The 15,254-nt window shown below is 34.7% G+C and overlaps 3 protein-coding genes across 4 annotated transcripts; 2 read left to right on the plus strand and 1 right to left on the minus strand.

Moving 5' to 3' along the window:
* On the minus strand, window positions 1–2,063 carry LOC112712246 (F-box/kelch-repeat protein At3g23880). 2 transcript variants are annotated; one of them, XM_025765076.3, is made up of 2 exons: window positions 1,640–2,063; window positions 1–1,477 (listed from the first exon to the last, which is right to left on the minus strand). In XM_025765076.3, the coding sequence occupies exon 2, from the start codon at window positions 1,462–1,464 to the stop codon at window positions 166–168; it is 1,299 nt and encodes a 432-aa protein (XP_025620861.1). In that variant the 5' UTR covers window positions 1,465–1,477; window positions 1,640–2,063; the 3' UTR covers window positions 1–165. The 2 variants fall into 2 exon arrangements, with proteins under 2 accessions (XP_025620861.1, XP_025620862.1); XM_025765077.3 differs by having other exon boundaries at window positions 1,644–1,909.
* Window positions 2,064–6,109: 4,046 nt separating this feature from the next.
* On the plus strand, window positions 6,110–10,372 carry LOC112712248 (probable serine protease EDA2). Its single transcript, XM_025765078.3, has 12 exons — window positions 6,110–6,576; window positions 6,920–7,045; window positions 7,270–7,425; window positions 7,584–7,766; window positions 7,906–8,022; window positions 8,160–8,213; window positions 8,306–8,377; window positions 8,750–8,955; window positions 9,097–9,191; window positions 9,530–9,610; window positions 9,824–9,907; window positions 10,087–10,372. Exons 1-12 carry the CDS (start codon window positions 6,388–6,390, stop codon window positions 10,200–10,202), a joined length of 1,479 nt encoding a protein of 492 aa, XP_025620863.1. The 5' UTR covers window positions 6,110–6,387; the 3' UTR covers window positions 10,203–10,372.
* A 1,497-nt stretch (window positions 10,373–11,869) lies between these two features.
* On the plus strand, window positions 11,870–12,637 carry LOC112709565 (uncharacterized). The gene has a single exon (XM_025761453.1). The coding sequence runs from the start codon at window positions 11,870–11,872 to the stop codon at window positions 12,635–12,637; it is 768 nt and encodes a 255-aa protein (XP_025617238.1).
* Window positions 12,638–15,254: the final 2,617 nt, after the last annotated feature.

Consider the following 15,254-nt stretch of genomic DNA (forward strand, 5'->3'; position numbering starts at 1 on the left):
TTCATAAGGAACCTAATTAAAAAACATTAAACATGAAGACAGTTACACAGAATCTATAAAACACAAAAAAGCAAGGCACTACATTGATGATAATAAAGTTATGGATTCAAGTGGAGGAAATCCTTCACCAAAAAGATACCCAAAATGCAAACCATCTTTAAGTGATTATAGGCTTTGGTTAATTAAGCGCATTTCAGATGAGCAACTTGGAAGACCAAAGTGGAACGGTGAAACTATGCTTTCATGATAGAGGTGAAAGCCCCTTAGACATGAGTGCTGAGTTAAAGGCCGATGTCTGGGCATGCCATCACCGGAGCTGTCAATATTAGGAAAATCTATGCTGCCATCATTTAAGTTACATAAACAAAACTTGCCACTCGGAGCCAAAGCAAGAAGAACATTTCCCAACATGTATATAGGCCATAATGCTTTGCCTCTAGGACGACGAACTAGTAGCGGGTGGTGGGGGATTATGGCCAATTTAGTCCAAGATTGAGGAACTCCATAGTCCTTCATCAACCAGACAGTCCAATGAGTTTTCTTAGTCTCATAACAAACAGCAAGACAATCCCTCAAGATACCCAATTCGGGTTCCACCTCGTGATCATCATCTGAATCCTTGCTGGGAAGGGAAAACTGACAATAAGTCTCTCTCACCAAGTCAAGGGAAATAACCCACACAAAACTAAGATAGCCGTGAAGAAGCCAATTAAGAGTGCCAGTGCCACTAACAAAAAGCCCTTCAACATGCACCATATGACCCCTGGAATCATCGTCACAAAGATTATGGGGGAAATCCTGGATTGTTCTCCAGGTAGTTTTTGGACCGAATGTAAACATTCTGGTGACGGATTCGCCTGATTTCTTATCCACAACCGCGAAAAGCTTATACTTGTCATTCACATGATCATAACCGAATCCGCAAATGGAGAAGAGACCTCCAATTTCAAGCGGCTGAGAAGTGAATCCGGTGCAGGGGTTCCACAGCATGGCACGATGGGTTAAGTCATCTTCACGCTCTTCATCGTGCAAGCACAGCAATCCATTGCAAGAGCCAATGATGAGGCGGTAGCGTCGTCCCTCATAGGGAACTACTTTAGTGGGTTCATGGGGAGGGTTCTCCATCACAGATCGTACGGAGAACACTCCGACTGTGGGGTATATGTAGGCTCGGCTATAATAGGCCATAAGTGGGTGGGTCAAGGCTGGATCCACCGCCATTGAACGCCGAAGGTGGTCCTTGGCAAATTGGGAACTGGAAATTAGGGTTCTCCATGAACTGCAGACGCTGTTCCTCAATCGAACGAGATACCTCGCCGGTATCCTCAGCAGGACTTCCGCTATGAGCTCGTCCAGAAGGATAGGCGGTGGTTCCGGCCATCCCCCGGTGGTTGTGACAACCTTCCCCTTCCTCGGAACATCATCATCATCATCAACATCATCAGGAATGGGACCCGTCCTCATACGTACGAGGAAACTCCACAATACAGCAGGAATAAGAAATCAAAAACAATATAATTACTAACAATTCTACTCTCAGCGGTATTGCCATTTAATTTACAAGTTCTATAAGAAGAAAAACAGAGGCCTCAACGTTCTCAGTTGAAAAAGAAAAAAAAAAAGTAAAAGAGAGACTTACCTACAGGAAGACGGCGCCGGCGATGGTAAGAGAGGAAGGAGGCGTCAACAGGAAGAGGGCCACAAGACACGGGAAGCGAAAGATCTGTGCTGGCGTTGGAACTTCGGATCTATGCAATCTCTTCCAAATACAAATTTAATGGAAAGTTATCACCTGTTCCAATGTACTATATGGAACAGCAATGTTCTTAGCACTACCAGGTATGCTTGTAACTTTTGTCCTTTAACAAAGGAATGAATGACTATTTCAACTAATAATATAGTTCTGAAATGACCATATTGGTCAGCTGTACCGAGGAGATTATATTTTATTGGTTTGTCTAGACTTGTGCCATGTGATAAAGTCGGTTCCATTGAGAAATTAAAACCGTCCTGGCACTTCATTCGTATCCAATTGGGGTCAGATTACTAGAGTTGGAAAGCATGGAAAAATGAAAGTTAGGCACTATTATTAATACGAATTTATTATTATTATTAATGAAAAAATGAAAAATGAATGCTGTTCTCTCTTATTATTTTTTAGCATTATTATTATTAATACGAATTTTATTATTTTTTTAACAATTTTGTAATATGAATTTTACTTTTTATTATTATTAATATTTTTATTATTTTTTTATTTTTTTATAATAATTCTTTGATAAAATATTTTTTTGGTCTAATAATTTTTTTTATTTTTTATCAAAAATAATTTATATTAAAAAAATATAAATTAAATTTTAAAATTTAAATTTAAATAAAATGTGCAAAAGGTAACTATTAATTTCATTTAGTAGATTTAAACTCTTTGTATTATGGTCATTGAAAATTTTAAATACTATTATAAAATTTTAGATATTTTTTATCTTAATATTCTTAAATTATACATTACACTGTGTATTTGAAGAGCTTCATTTTTTTTGAAATAAGTGTGACATTATATACTTTTTTTAATACAAAGAGATAATGAAGTTGAGGTGAGTAACAAAATTGATTATATAATAAGATATAAATTTTTAGAATTTCTAGAACAATTGATAAATTTTTACTCCATTTCTTATCTTTTATTTGATTTTTTTATAATTTTTTTCTTAATTAATTATAATTGTAATAATTCATCATAAATTTATATTTTGTAGAGAAAATTTATTAATCATAAAATACAGAAGACTTAATAAAAAAATTTAAAAAATATTGATTAACCACAAAATAAAAAAATATGAATTATGTTTTAATTATGTTATAAAATATAAATTGGGGTTATTTAAAATTAGTTTTTTATCATTAATGTTAATTTAAATTATAATAAGGTAAAAAGTAAAAATTGTATATAATAATTTAATTTAATTATTTATACTACCAAAATTATTCTTTATTATATTCCATTCATTTTTATTAATTAGTGATCTTTGATTATCTATTTTAAATAAAAATTTGAATGGATTGAATTGATTTTTTTTTAAATTAGTAATATAATTATTGGGGCATTTGTTTTGCTTAGTAATATTTTTTAATATATTTAATCTGATTAATCATGTCTTTTTTATTTTATGTTAATTTAACTAATTAAATTTAATGAATTTCAGTTATTTTAATTCTTGCAACTTTTTATTCTAATAATGTATTTCAATTAATGCATTAATACAATTTTAATATTTATATGTCATTAGTAATAATCTCATTTTAAAGTGATGTTTAATCCCCAATATATATATATATATATATATATATATATATATATATATAATGTTTAATCGTAGAAAAATCTACTATTTTTTTATACGAATAGATTAGACATATTTATATTCAATTTATTTGATTACTTATTAGAATCAATTATATTAAAAGATTAGATTAAGATTATGGTAGAATAATTATATTGTTATTAATTAATTATATTAAAATATTAAGATTATGATAGATTATCATTATTTTATTACTTTTTATTTTGATATTAATTCAGATATTTAGTTTTTTTATTATTATTTTTATTCTTTTATTCTATGTGTTTATTTTGATAAATCTTGCTAAATTAAACAAGGTATTGTATATTTTCTTTTTATTTCTCTTTTATACACACATAAAATTTATTAAATTATTTCTCTTCTGTCTAATAATTTTGTTTCTCTTCTATTTATATTTCTTTCGTTTAATACTTTATTGGTTTTTATTTTTCTAAATTTTACTTTATCTTATATATTTGTTCTTATTACACCGAACATGTTTTATTTATGTTTAATATACATTCTTATATATGTTATAGAAATATGATTTTATTCTATTAACTTGTCAATTTTTTTAAAAAATCTAAAACTAAAGCACAAAAATATATTTATAGATATTTTATTTTTTGACTAAAAAATATAATATTTTTTGTCATATTTGTTGAAATCCTAAATTAAATATGAATAATAATTTTTGAAATAGAATAAATATATTTTAAATTTTTTGCATCTAAAAGCAATATTCTATCAATGTTATAATTATTTAGATAGATAAATAATAGTGAATATAAAATTATTTAGGATTGATAGAACTAAGTATATCTTTTTATTGAAAATATAAATTTAAAAATATAGGCAAAACGCCGAAATAAGTCAATAGCATACACTAATTTCACAATTCAGCCAAAATGAAAAACGTTACAAGGTTTCACCAAAAGCACATTTCTATACAGTTCGAATTAGTGCAATTCGAATTACAAATTCATAGTAATTCGAATCACATTGATTCGAATTACACACACGCACACAAGTATTAATTCGAATCAGATTGATTCGAATCATACACACTATTATAGAATTCACGAAGTTATTGAATCTCGTCGTAGGTCTCATACAAATATTAAGAGGATCCTTATCAATAAACTTCACACCAGATCGTGTTTTTCTCTTAATCGTCCCTTTGTAATGTACCAACACTACAAACTCTTCTCACTAGCCATTTAGTCTCACTCAAATGAACTCAATTCACGTTCACACCATATTTATAAATGTCTGGGGCTTCTTAATTCGAATCAGATACATTCGAACTGTAATCAGAATTCCTCACCATGTAATTCGAATCGAGGTGATTTGAACTTCACCTTGCATGGTTCGAATCAGTGTGATTCGAACTATTCACACTGCAAACTCCCTCACTAATTCGAACGTGTTTGATTCGAATTACTAAACTTTTTAGTTCGAAAGGGTTTGATTCGAATTATATAGAGATATGCTTTTGGTTGATCTATGTCTCATTTTTTTGTTTGGCTTAATCACGTAAATTCTCATGCAAGCTGGCTTAATATTGCCATTTGTCCTAAAACCATTATATTCAATTCTCAATACTCAACCTCTCATTGAACCATTGTATGTTTAAAAGATTTTTAAAGAAATAAAATAATTTTAGGATATAATTTTTTTTAAAAAAGTAATTAATTCAAGAGCTATGAAGTTTTTTGTGGAGAAGCCGAGAAGAAGAAGATTTTGGATGAGGATGACTAAGTTTCTCTTGCATGGCTATAAAGTATGGACTGAATATGTGAATCATTGAATATGTGATATGAGGCAAATCCTAATTTCTAAAAAGTATTTATATGTATATATTCGGGACAGGTACATCCTACTCGACCATGCATTGTCCTAAGCAAAATCTGCCCTGACTCGGGTCAAGTTATTACTCTCCCCAACCGGGTATGGACGGCTCGGGTATCCACGTATTTGGATACTCCTGCCAAGTCTAACCACGTATTGATGCTCCATTGATTAAGGGTTTACTGCTAGTCAATAGATTGCTATACACACAAAGCGAGATTCTAACTCCTAATAATTGTTTAAGCGGACGAGTGAGATGATCACTCAACAAACTCAAATTGATTAAGACAAATACTAATTATTTTTAATATTTTAATATTAAAAATTTTAAAAATTTAATTTTAATTATAACTTTATAAAATATTTATAATAATAATTACTATATATATTTTATTTAATTTTTTAATAAATTTTTTTATATAATTTTATTTATTATCCCATACGATCTACCAAAATATATACTAATAATAAATAACAAGCTTATTTTAGTAGAATAGACTAAATAGTCCAACAAATTCTCAGCTCGGCTCACTTTTATAGGCCAACATAAAGTTACATTATAGTCGACAGGGACAAAAAAAATGCTAGATCATTATCCACCGATACAAGAGTCAAACGGTTGCTTGACCACTATGAAGCTCTTTTAATTGCTGTCCACACCAAATTATTTCCACTAAATCAGGACCGGTTTCATTTTTAACATTAAATGTTGATGGTAAAATTGATTGGAACAGAAAAATTCTAGAGTCGTACTGTGGAATACGTGAACATCTTTCTATAATAATATACACATAAAACTTTTAATATATATATTAAAATAAAATAAATTAGAATTACATACACAAGTGATATAAGATATTTAAATAAATTTAATAATAAATTATAATTTAAATAATATAGTCTTTTCATGTTATTTAGAAGCTGAGTTTAATTCTCTTTATTTTTGATAAAAAAAATTAAAAAAAAAAACACTTGATAGCACTAATGAAGCGCACGTGTGACAATGGGAGGACTCACCAACCATAGTAGCTTACTGGCTTGATAACTTTGATTTGTTGGAGTGTGTGACACGATGCGTAGTTGCGTAGCATTTGTGAAGAGTGAAGAGTGAAGACACACGTTCTATTTTGAAAGAGGAAAGTTTAGCTGAAGGCCTGAAGCAGAAGCAGAAGTAGCTAAGCAAAGCAAAGGAAGCATGAGGAGATGGTTGACTTTGTCAGCAGCGTTTTCTTTTATCCTCTTTCTGTATTTTCCGGAAGCTTCTTACGGTGTTTCACCTCCTATCACGCTGCTCCGAAGCCGCAAGTTCGCTGAAGAACCTCCCAAGATCCTCTCCAGTCAGGAACTCTGGTTCAATCAAACCCTCGATCACTACTCTCCCTATGTACTCCCCTCTCTCTCCACTAAATATTCCTTCTCTTTAATTTTCTTAGTGTTTCTATTTTTGTACTTTATTCTTATCTTAAACAGAAACAGATTTCAAATATGCTCTTGCTGATTTTCTCTTGTTAGGGTTCAAAATGTTTCTTGTATTTATGAACAAATCAGTTGGTATGTATTTAGATATAAATACATAAGTCCTTTCACGCACTCTCAATGCATGTATTTAAACATGTATTCTATCGAGTTGCTGATTTGGTAACTGATTTTTTGCGTGTAGAATAGTTGATTTATGAAATTTCGATGGTGTTGATTGCGCATATTTCTTGTGCTTGCACTGATTGCAGGATCACCGTCAGTTCCAGCAACGATACTATGAATTCCTTGACTATTTCAGGATTCCTGATGGACCTATCTTTTTGATAATATGCGGTGAAGGTCCCTGCGGTGGGATTGTTAATGATTATATTGCTGTAAGTGTTCATTTTCGTTTGTTATTATATGTTTCACTGGCAAGACTCTAGTCAATGTAGATGAAGATTGAAGATTGAATATTGAAGTTAGGATCATAAGTTGTAGCTTTGACATAGGCACTATGTCGTGATAACTTTTCGTTTACTCCTAAGAAAATGATGTGACTTTGAGGGGGGAAAAATTACCGGTATGAACAAATTCTCATGCCTTATTACGTGTATAGGTATTGGCAAAGAAGTTTGGAGCTGCTATGGTTACTCTTGAGCATCGTTATTACGGAAAGAGTTCTCCATTTAAGTCTCTAGCTACGGAGAATTTGAAATATCTCTCTTCCAAGCAGGCACTCAATGATTTGGCTGCTTTTCGTCAGTATTATCAGGTTAGTTCCCATCCCCTCCACATGCACCATGCAGGGTCTGTTAATATGGTTTAAGACAATTCCGTGATAAAAAGACAAATTATTCAAATCCCATCATTCAATAAGTGTTCATTGGAATCATTATCATTTTATTTGTTTTTGGCGGTACTTTCGTGCAGGATTCCTTGAATGTAAAGCTTAATAGAACAAAAGTTGAAAGCTCCTGGTTCTTTTTTGGTGGCTCATATTCTGGTGCACTCAGTGCATGGTTCCGTCTTAAGTACCCCCATCTAACATGCGGAAGTCTTGCAAGTTCTGCAGTTGTTCAAGCTGTATTTGATTTTACAGAATTTGATCAGCAAGTACATATTTTGATTTTGATTTTGATTTTGATTTTGAGGCTATCTTCTTTTGTTCTTAAGCCTATCTTATATAAACCATTCACTGCTCCCGTTATTAATTTAAGTCAAATTCTGATTGAGTGCCATATTTTGCATGCAGATTGGTGAGTCTGCAGGTCCTGAATGTAAAGCAGTATTACAAGAAACTACTCAACTTATTGAACAAAAACTTGCAATCAATGGAAGGTCACTGAAGGCATCTTTTGGTGCTGCTGATGTATGTTTTTCTTACTTCATTACTCCGTTTTTTAGAGAAAGTTTACTATAGTTTGTCCAAGGATAGGAATCTTGCTCACAACTAGAGTTTCTAATCTGACCCTAATGGTGCTTGTTGACCTTTGCTTTATTTTGTAGCTTGACATTGATGGAGACTTCATGTATTTTGTGGCTGATGCTGCTGTTATAGCGGTAATTGTTATGATTCTTGCTGTTTTTCTTATTCATTGCAATCTCCTGTATTCAAATTCCCTATGTTGTTCCCTGGATTTTGAATATTTCAGTTTCAATATGGAAATCCGGATAGACTATGCAAGCCTCTAGTTGAAGCAAAGAATGGAGGAGAAGATTTAGTGGTATGCTTTACTGTCCAGCTCTTTGTTTCAGAATATTATGGAACTGTTAAACATCACTCTTTTTTCCTTTTCTTTTTTGGTTCCTTTTTTTATTTAAATCTTCATTTGAATTTAATATTCTTTCTCTTTGTTTCTCTGCAATTTTCTAGTGATCTAAAATTCATGATCATGTGTTGAGTTTTCAGAGAGAGAAGTTTACATTTAATAGCACATTCATGTGCTGAATTTAATACCCTGTTTCTGTTGCAATCAACGGCTGCCTTCTTTCAATAGTACATTCATTTCTTAAGAAGCCTCTGATCTCCCTCATGGGTCCAGTTGTGTCGATTTTCTTTGATAAAATCTAATGGAACCCGAATTTCAAAATGCCAGGATGCTTACGCCAAATACGTAAAAGACTACTACGTTGAGACCTTCGGAACCAATGTACAGATTTATGATCAGGAGTTCTTGAAACGCACTGATGTTAATGATGACAGTTCTGCTCGATTATGGTGGTTTCAAGTCTGCACTGAAGTTGCATACTTTCAGGTGGCTCCCTCAAATGATAGTGTCCGCTCCTCAATAGTTGACACGAAGCAAGTACCTTGATGTTATCCTATTTTTATATCTACGTGCACAGGCACATACATTTGTTATTATTGAATATTTGTATCTATTAAATCTTTTTCTCTTGTGATCTTGTTAATTGGTTCAAATTGATTTCTCATGCATTGCAGATATCATCTGGATCTTTGCAAAAATGTATTTGGACATGGTGTCTTTCCTGAAGTGGATGCAACTAACTTATACTATGGTGGCACAAAAATTGCTGGTATAGAAATTTTCCTGTGTCTATTTTTACCATTTTTTTTATTTATTTTCTTTCCCTTTGTTCAGTGATCTTTACAGAATTTATATCAAACATCACTATTAATTTTCTTCAACTCTATTTACTACTTCACTATCTATACAGTCCGTATATCTCCTTTTGCTGAACCATTCATGTCATTAGATGACCAAACATTATTTTGATCAGGCCTTGATTATTACCATTTACCATTATTCCAAACCTGAACTTATCACTTTGAATATGAATTTTTCCTTTATATGGCATGTTATGTCTGTCCGGCACACCTTAAATTCCTTTGTGGTTCTTATGTGTATGAACAGGTTCAAAAATAATATTTACAAATGGCTCACAGGATCCTTGGCGGCATGCATCCAAACAAACTTCATCCCCTGAGGCTGACAGTGAGTTTATCATTTTAGTCAATAAATTCTTCATTATTGTCATCACTTCTGCAGTATGTCAAAACTGTTTTCTCTCTAGTGTTGAACATGAGTTTATATTTGATGTGTTACCTAGTGTGAAAAATGACTGGTTCATTTGCATTGCATAGTTATTATTATGTTTATTGTACTTCTTTTTGCTTAATGCTACTAAATCTCTGTTAAATGTTTCAGTGCCTTCCTACCTCATCACGTGTCACAATTGTGGCCATTGCACTGACATGCGAGGTTGTCCACAGTCTCCTTTGGTCATTGAAGGTATGCATCACGTTAAACGTTTGCCTGCCAATTTAGAAAATGCAACTTTTTTCGTTGTATGAGGAGATGCAATTGTATTGGATGATCAGATATTCACTATGATCCTTCTCCAATGCATCTAGATAATTTTAGTTTTATTTTCATGCTGCTGGACACAAATGTGCTTGGTTGCTTTTCAGGTAACGAGCAGAACTGCACCTCACCGGATGCAGTTCGCAAAGTAAGGCAAAAGATCGTCGAACACATGGATCTGTGGCTTTCTCAGTGCCAAGACACAGGAAGGAGTTTCTTTTAATTGTTGATTTGGTGCATGCACGATGTATCATAACTCATAAGTTAATCTGAGAGAAGTAAACTCCTACGAAATATGTTGCATTTACTCACGTTTGGTATGAAGTGACCAAATCTAAGGTAGAAATGTAGAATGTGTGTACACATAATGCTTTTGTTCAAGACTTTCTTCTATCTTGTATGTCTAGCTCAAGATATAATACGAATCAATCTCGGATATAGGATATAGAGAATTTACTATAAAAAATTGGGAGGAAAACTTGATAATATAACGACGTGTAAATTTTGGAATTAGTTCCTTCTATAGATTAGAAATGATTGATAAGATGATATTAAAATTAAGAAAATTGTTTTTTATACTATAAAAACCATTAAACGAGTACAAAAGCCAAAAATAATGATTCAAATATTATTTTTCAGGAAAAGAATCAGAATTGTTACAGGGTTCGTAACATTTCTCCGACGTATAGTTCGTTGAGGATATGGTCTGTTGTTGATCGAAACTTTTCTTGTGGAGCACGTGGTCGAAGTGAAGTGGATTTTTTGGGATATAATTTTGTTAGTGTTTTTTTCATCAAAAGCTTTTCCACAGTTATGGTCGGAGTTGAATAGGGAAAAGGTGAGGTTATACTTGCAAAAGATTTTATACTCAAGTTAGCAAGTGTTTAAAAGATCTAATTTAAATTTATATATAGAATTTTAGAAGTAAAAGGATAGAAATATGAAATATGAGATTAGTTTTATATATAGAATTTTAGAAGTAAAAGGATAGAAATATAAAATATGAGATTAGTTTGTAGAAGTTAATAGATCTCCTTCGTTCGAAGGTAGAAAGTGTTTTCTATAGATATTAGGTTGATGAATATCATTTGTACCTTATCAATATCCTCGACTAACAAACCAACAACCGAGAACAAGTTAAAACAAACACTCTACGCACCCCGAGAATTTCGTACCACTCAAAGCACGCAAACTAATCCTTAATGACGATTCCTAAAAAGTCGAGTACTACTCAAACGTTAACTTAACGAATATTCCCTAGCTCACCATCTATTTAAACGAACGAGCAAACCTTGTCAGGATATCAGAAAAACACACACTGAAGATATCCTTGATCATAGCAACAACTTCTCTTTTGCAATACTTTATTTCTGTTTTTGCTTTTTTTTTTTCGTTTATTATACTCAGTACTAACTTGAGCGCGGAGTCCTTTTTGCAGGTTCAACGCCGAGGTCACCGGTTCCGAGAAGGACACTTCCGAGTCGCTGACTTGCCATAGTCCGAGCTATACCTCGGGAGCACATTCCGCACGGAACATTTGGTGCCCACCGTGGGGCCCTCGCCTCATCTTTAATTTTTATAACGCCCCTATATCCACCTTGTACTCCCTTTTTCTTCTTAGGAGCCGAAGCATGACGGATCAGTCAGACACTCAACAACCACCTTGAACCAATGCCGACCTCATGGCCGCCAACACTGTTAGCCACGCTACAAGACAATGGCGAGAGGAAAAATGTCAACAAGAAGATGAATGCTGATCAACACGAGGAACATCAATCAGAATCTAATGCAAAGACAGGAAAAACACCCCCAAAAACATGAAGACGACGAACTAATTCTTTCTCTGAAGAAATAATGAGTTTCAAACTGCCTAAAAATTTTACACTCTCTATGACTCTGGCACCATACAAAGGAATCGGAGATCCTAAAGTTCATGTCACAAAATTTGAATCTATGATGTTCCTCAATAGCGACTCTGATCCCATTTTGTGCCGATCTTTTCCCACTTTTTTAGATAGAGCTGCCCTATTATGGTTTTTCAATTTGCCTGCAGGTTCCATAACTAATTTCGACGAGTTCGCCAAGTTGTTCATCAATCATTTTGCAGCCTCCAAAATCTATGTGCAAGACTCGGACTACCTCAGCACAATCAAACAAGGACAACACGAGATCTTGAAAGACTATATGACATGCTTCACAACAGTGGCCATGAAAATTTCTGACCTTAATTCAGAAGTGCAATTGCACGCAATTAAGAACGGCCTTCGACCTGGAAAATATCAGGAAGCCATCGCCGTGGCAGAGCCAAAGACATTGGAGGAATGTCGAGATAAAATGACAGGGCAAATTGAAATAAAAGAGCTACGTGAAATCCGGAGGAACGAGAGACAAGTATTCAAAAAAGAAGAGGACAAGTCTCATAACAAGGATTCTAAAAAACCCTTTAAGCTAACTCCGAAGTTTGATTCATACACCAGGTTCAATACCAAAAGGGAAGACATCCTTAAAGAAATATTACACAACAAGCTAATAAAGCCACTGAGCAGAGCCGGTTCATACCAAGACCAGAGGTATGTCGACAAGTCGAAACAATGCGCTTTCCACCAAAAGTTCGGCCACACAACTGGCAAGTGCGTGATCGCCAAGGACCTACTATAAAGATTGGCTAAACAAGGACACCTGGACAAGTACATAACTGGTAAGACAAGGCCAGCTTCGCAGAACTCCAGCGACCGGCAACAAGAGCAAACTCTAAACACCTCGGACAAAACCAGATTTCAACCTCCACCAACAAAAGGAGTTATCAATTGCATCTCTGGGGGGGTTCGTGAGTGGTGGACAAACAAAGTTGGCATGAAAACGCAGTTACCGAGAAATGCTAATGGTCCAATGAACGGCCGAGCCCATCATTTGCAAACCACAAACATCCCACATATATTTTGAGCCGTCCGATTACCAAGGAAGAGCCAACAACCTAGATGATCCCGTCGTCATTTCTATCCAGGCGGGGAACCTCCTGGTAAAGAAAGTTCTGCTCGACCCCGGTAGCAGCGCCGACGTCCTCTTCTACTCTACTTTCAAGAAGATGAAACTCAGTGAACACACAATGCTACCATCCTCGGCAGTGTATGGCTAAAAATAACCATAGGCAACCACCCCTTGAGTAAAACAAAAGACGTGCAATTCCTAGTCATCGACTGCACTAGCCCTTACAATATCATTCTGGGCAGACCTTTTTTAAATTCCTTTGGTGCCATTGTATCCACTATCCATCTATGTGTTAAGTTTCAAGTACAAGACGACCAGATAGCCACCATACATTCCGACCACATCGAAGCTCATCAATGCTACAATGAAAGCTTGAAAATAAGATCAGAAACCAACTAGAAGGCCAAATCAAAGAAGGGAACCTATGATGTGGCAAATATCTCGAACACAGCCGATCTTAATCCAAGAGAAGATCTCCACGACAGGTCTGCACCTACAAATGACCTTGCAAAGGTAACATTAGATGACAATAACAATCATTACAATTACATAAGTTGTTCTCTTTTTCCAGGGACTAAACAACGAATCATCAACCTGCTCCGAAATAATGCCGATCTCTTCGTATGGACGACAACAGATATGCCCAGTATCGACCCGAGCCTTATATGCCACAAATTACAAATCGACCCTAGAGCTCGACCTATATCCCAAAAGAAACGAAACATGGGAGACGAGAAAAGAGCAGCATGTCTCGAGGAGACCTAAAAACTCCTACAAGCAGGATTCATAAAGGAATTACGATTTACAACACGGCTCTCTAACGTGGTTCTAGTAAGGAAAGCCTCAGGTAAGTGGCAAATGTGTGTAGACTTTACTAACCTGAACAAAGCATGTCCTAAGGACGCTTATCCCCTCCCATGTATAGATAAACTGGTCGATAATGCATCAAGATACACTATCTTAAATTTTCTAGACGCATACTTTGGATATAACTAGATTCTAATGCATCCACAAGATAAGGATAAAACAGCTTTCATCACCGAACTTGAAAATTATTGTTATAATGTTATGCCTTTTGGACATGAGAATGCCGGTGCCACTTATCAACAACTCATGGACAAGGTTTTCAGTAAGCAAATAGGAAGGAACCTTGAGGTATATGTTGACGACATGGTCGTCAAGTCAAAAAAAGACCACAACCACAATGCCGACCTGGAAGAAATATTCAAACAAGTAAGGCAACACAACATGAGGCTCAATCCCGAGAAGTGCACTTTCGGGGTAAAAAGAGGCAACTTCCTCAGCTTCATGTTACCTCCAGAGGTATCGAAGCCAACCGCGAGAAATGTGAAGCAATTATCAAAATGAGGAGTCCTCGGACAATCAAGGAAGTCCAACAATTGAATGGCAGGCTAGACGCATTATCTCGATTCTTACCAACAATATCCACACATTCACAAACACTTTTTCAACATACTCAAGAAACAACAAAAGTTCAATTGGAACCCAGAGTGTGAAACAGCTTTCCAGAAACTGAAAACAATTCTATCCTCTCCCCCGATCTTACAGAAACCAAGCTCGGGTAAGTCTTTATTTCTATATTTATCTATTTCTTCTAACGCTGTCAGCTCGATACTTGTCACAAATAAAAGACAAACAAGAACCAGTATATTTCGTCAGCAAAACATTACAAAACACTGAGCTCCGATACCCACTGATGGAAAAGTTAGCTTACGCGTTAATACTCACAGCAAGGAGATTAAGGCATAATTTTCAAAGCAACAAAATCATAGTCAAAACCAGCCAACCTCTACGGCAGATCCTTACAAGGCCCGAGGTTTCTGGAAGGCTCATCAAATGGCAATAGAACTATCCGAATTCGATGTAACCTACGAACCAAGGACAACTATCAAGGCTCAATTCTTAGCAGATTTCTTAACCGAGCTAACGGACCAACCACAACAACACTATACCTGGGAGCTATACGTCGACAGGGCCTCAAATGCAGAAGGATCAGGAGTAGGTGTCTTACTTACAAACAAGCACGACCTACAAATCGAACAATCGATCAAATTCACATTCTAAACAAGTAACAATCAAGCTGAGTATGAAGCATTGCTCGCCGGATTACGACTAGCTCAGTCACTAAACATAACAGACCTTCCAGTATATTGCGACTCGCAACTCGTCGTACAGCAAGTAACAGGACACTTCTAGGTAAAAGATCACTTGTTAGAAAAATATCATGCGATGGTAAGAGATCTTATCCCTCAATTTCATTCATTAC

This window comes from Arachis hypogaea, chromosome 9, assembly GCF_003086295.3.
Source record: "Arachis hypogaea cultivar Tifrunner chromosome 9, arahy.Tifrunner.gnm2.J5K5, whole genome shotgun sequence".
In the NCBI taxonomy this organism is placed as follows: Eukaryota; Viridiplantae; Streptophyta; class Magnoliopsida; order Fabales; family Fabaceae; genus Arachis; species Arachis hypogaea.

Coding starts and splice junctions, on each gene's coding strand:
- LOC112712248 (XM_025765078.3), top strand. CDS start 6,388: ATGAGGAGATGGTTGACTTTGTCAGCAGCGTTTTCTTTTATCCTCTTT. Junction 9,192..9,529: donor TGGTGGCACAAAAATTGCTG/GTATAGAAATTT, acceptor GTGTATGAACAG/GTTCAAAAATAATATTTACA. Junction 9,611..9,823: donor TTCATCCCCTGAGGCTGACA/GTGAGTTTATCA, acceptor TAAATGTTTCAG/TGCCTTCCTACCTCATCACG.
- LOC112709565 (XM_025761453.1), top strand. CDS start 11,870: ATGACTCTGGCACCATACAAAGGAATCGGAGATCCTAAAGTTCATGTC.
- LOC112712246 (XM_025765076.3), bottom strand. CDS start 1,464: ATGAGGACGGGTCCCATTCCTGATGATGTTGATGATGATGATGATGTT.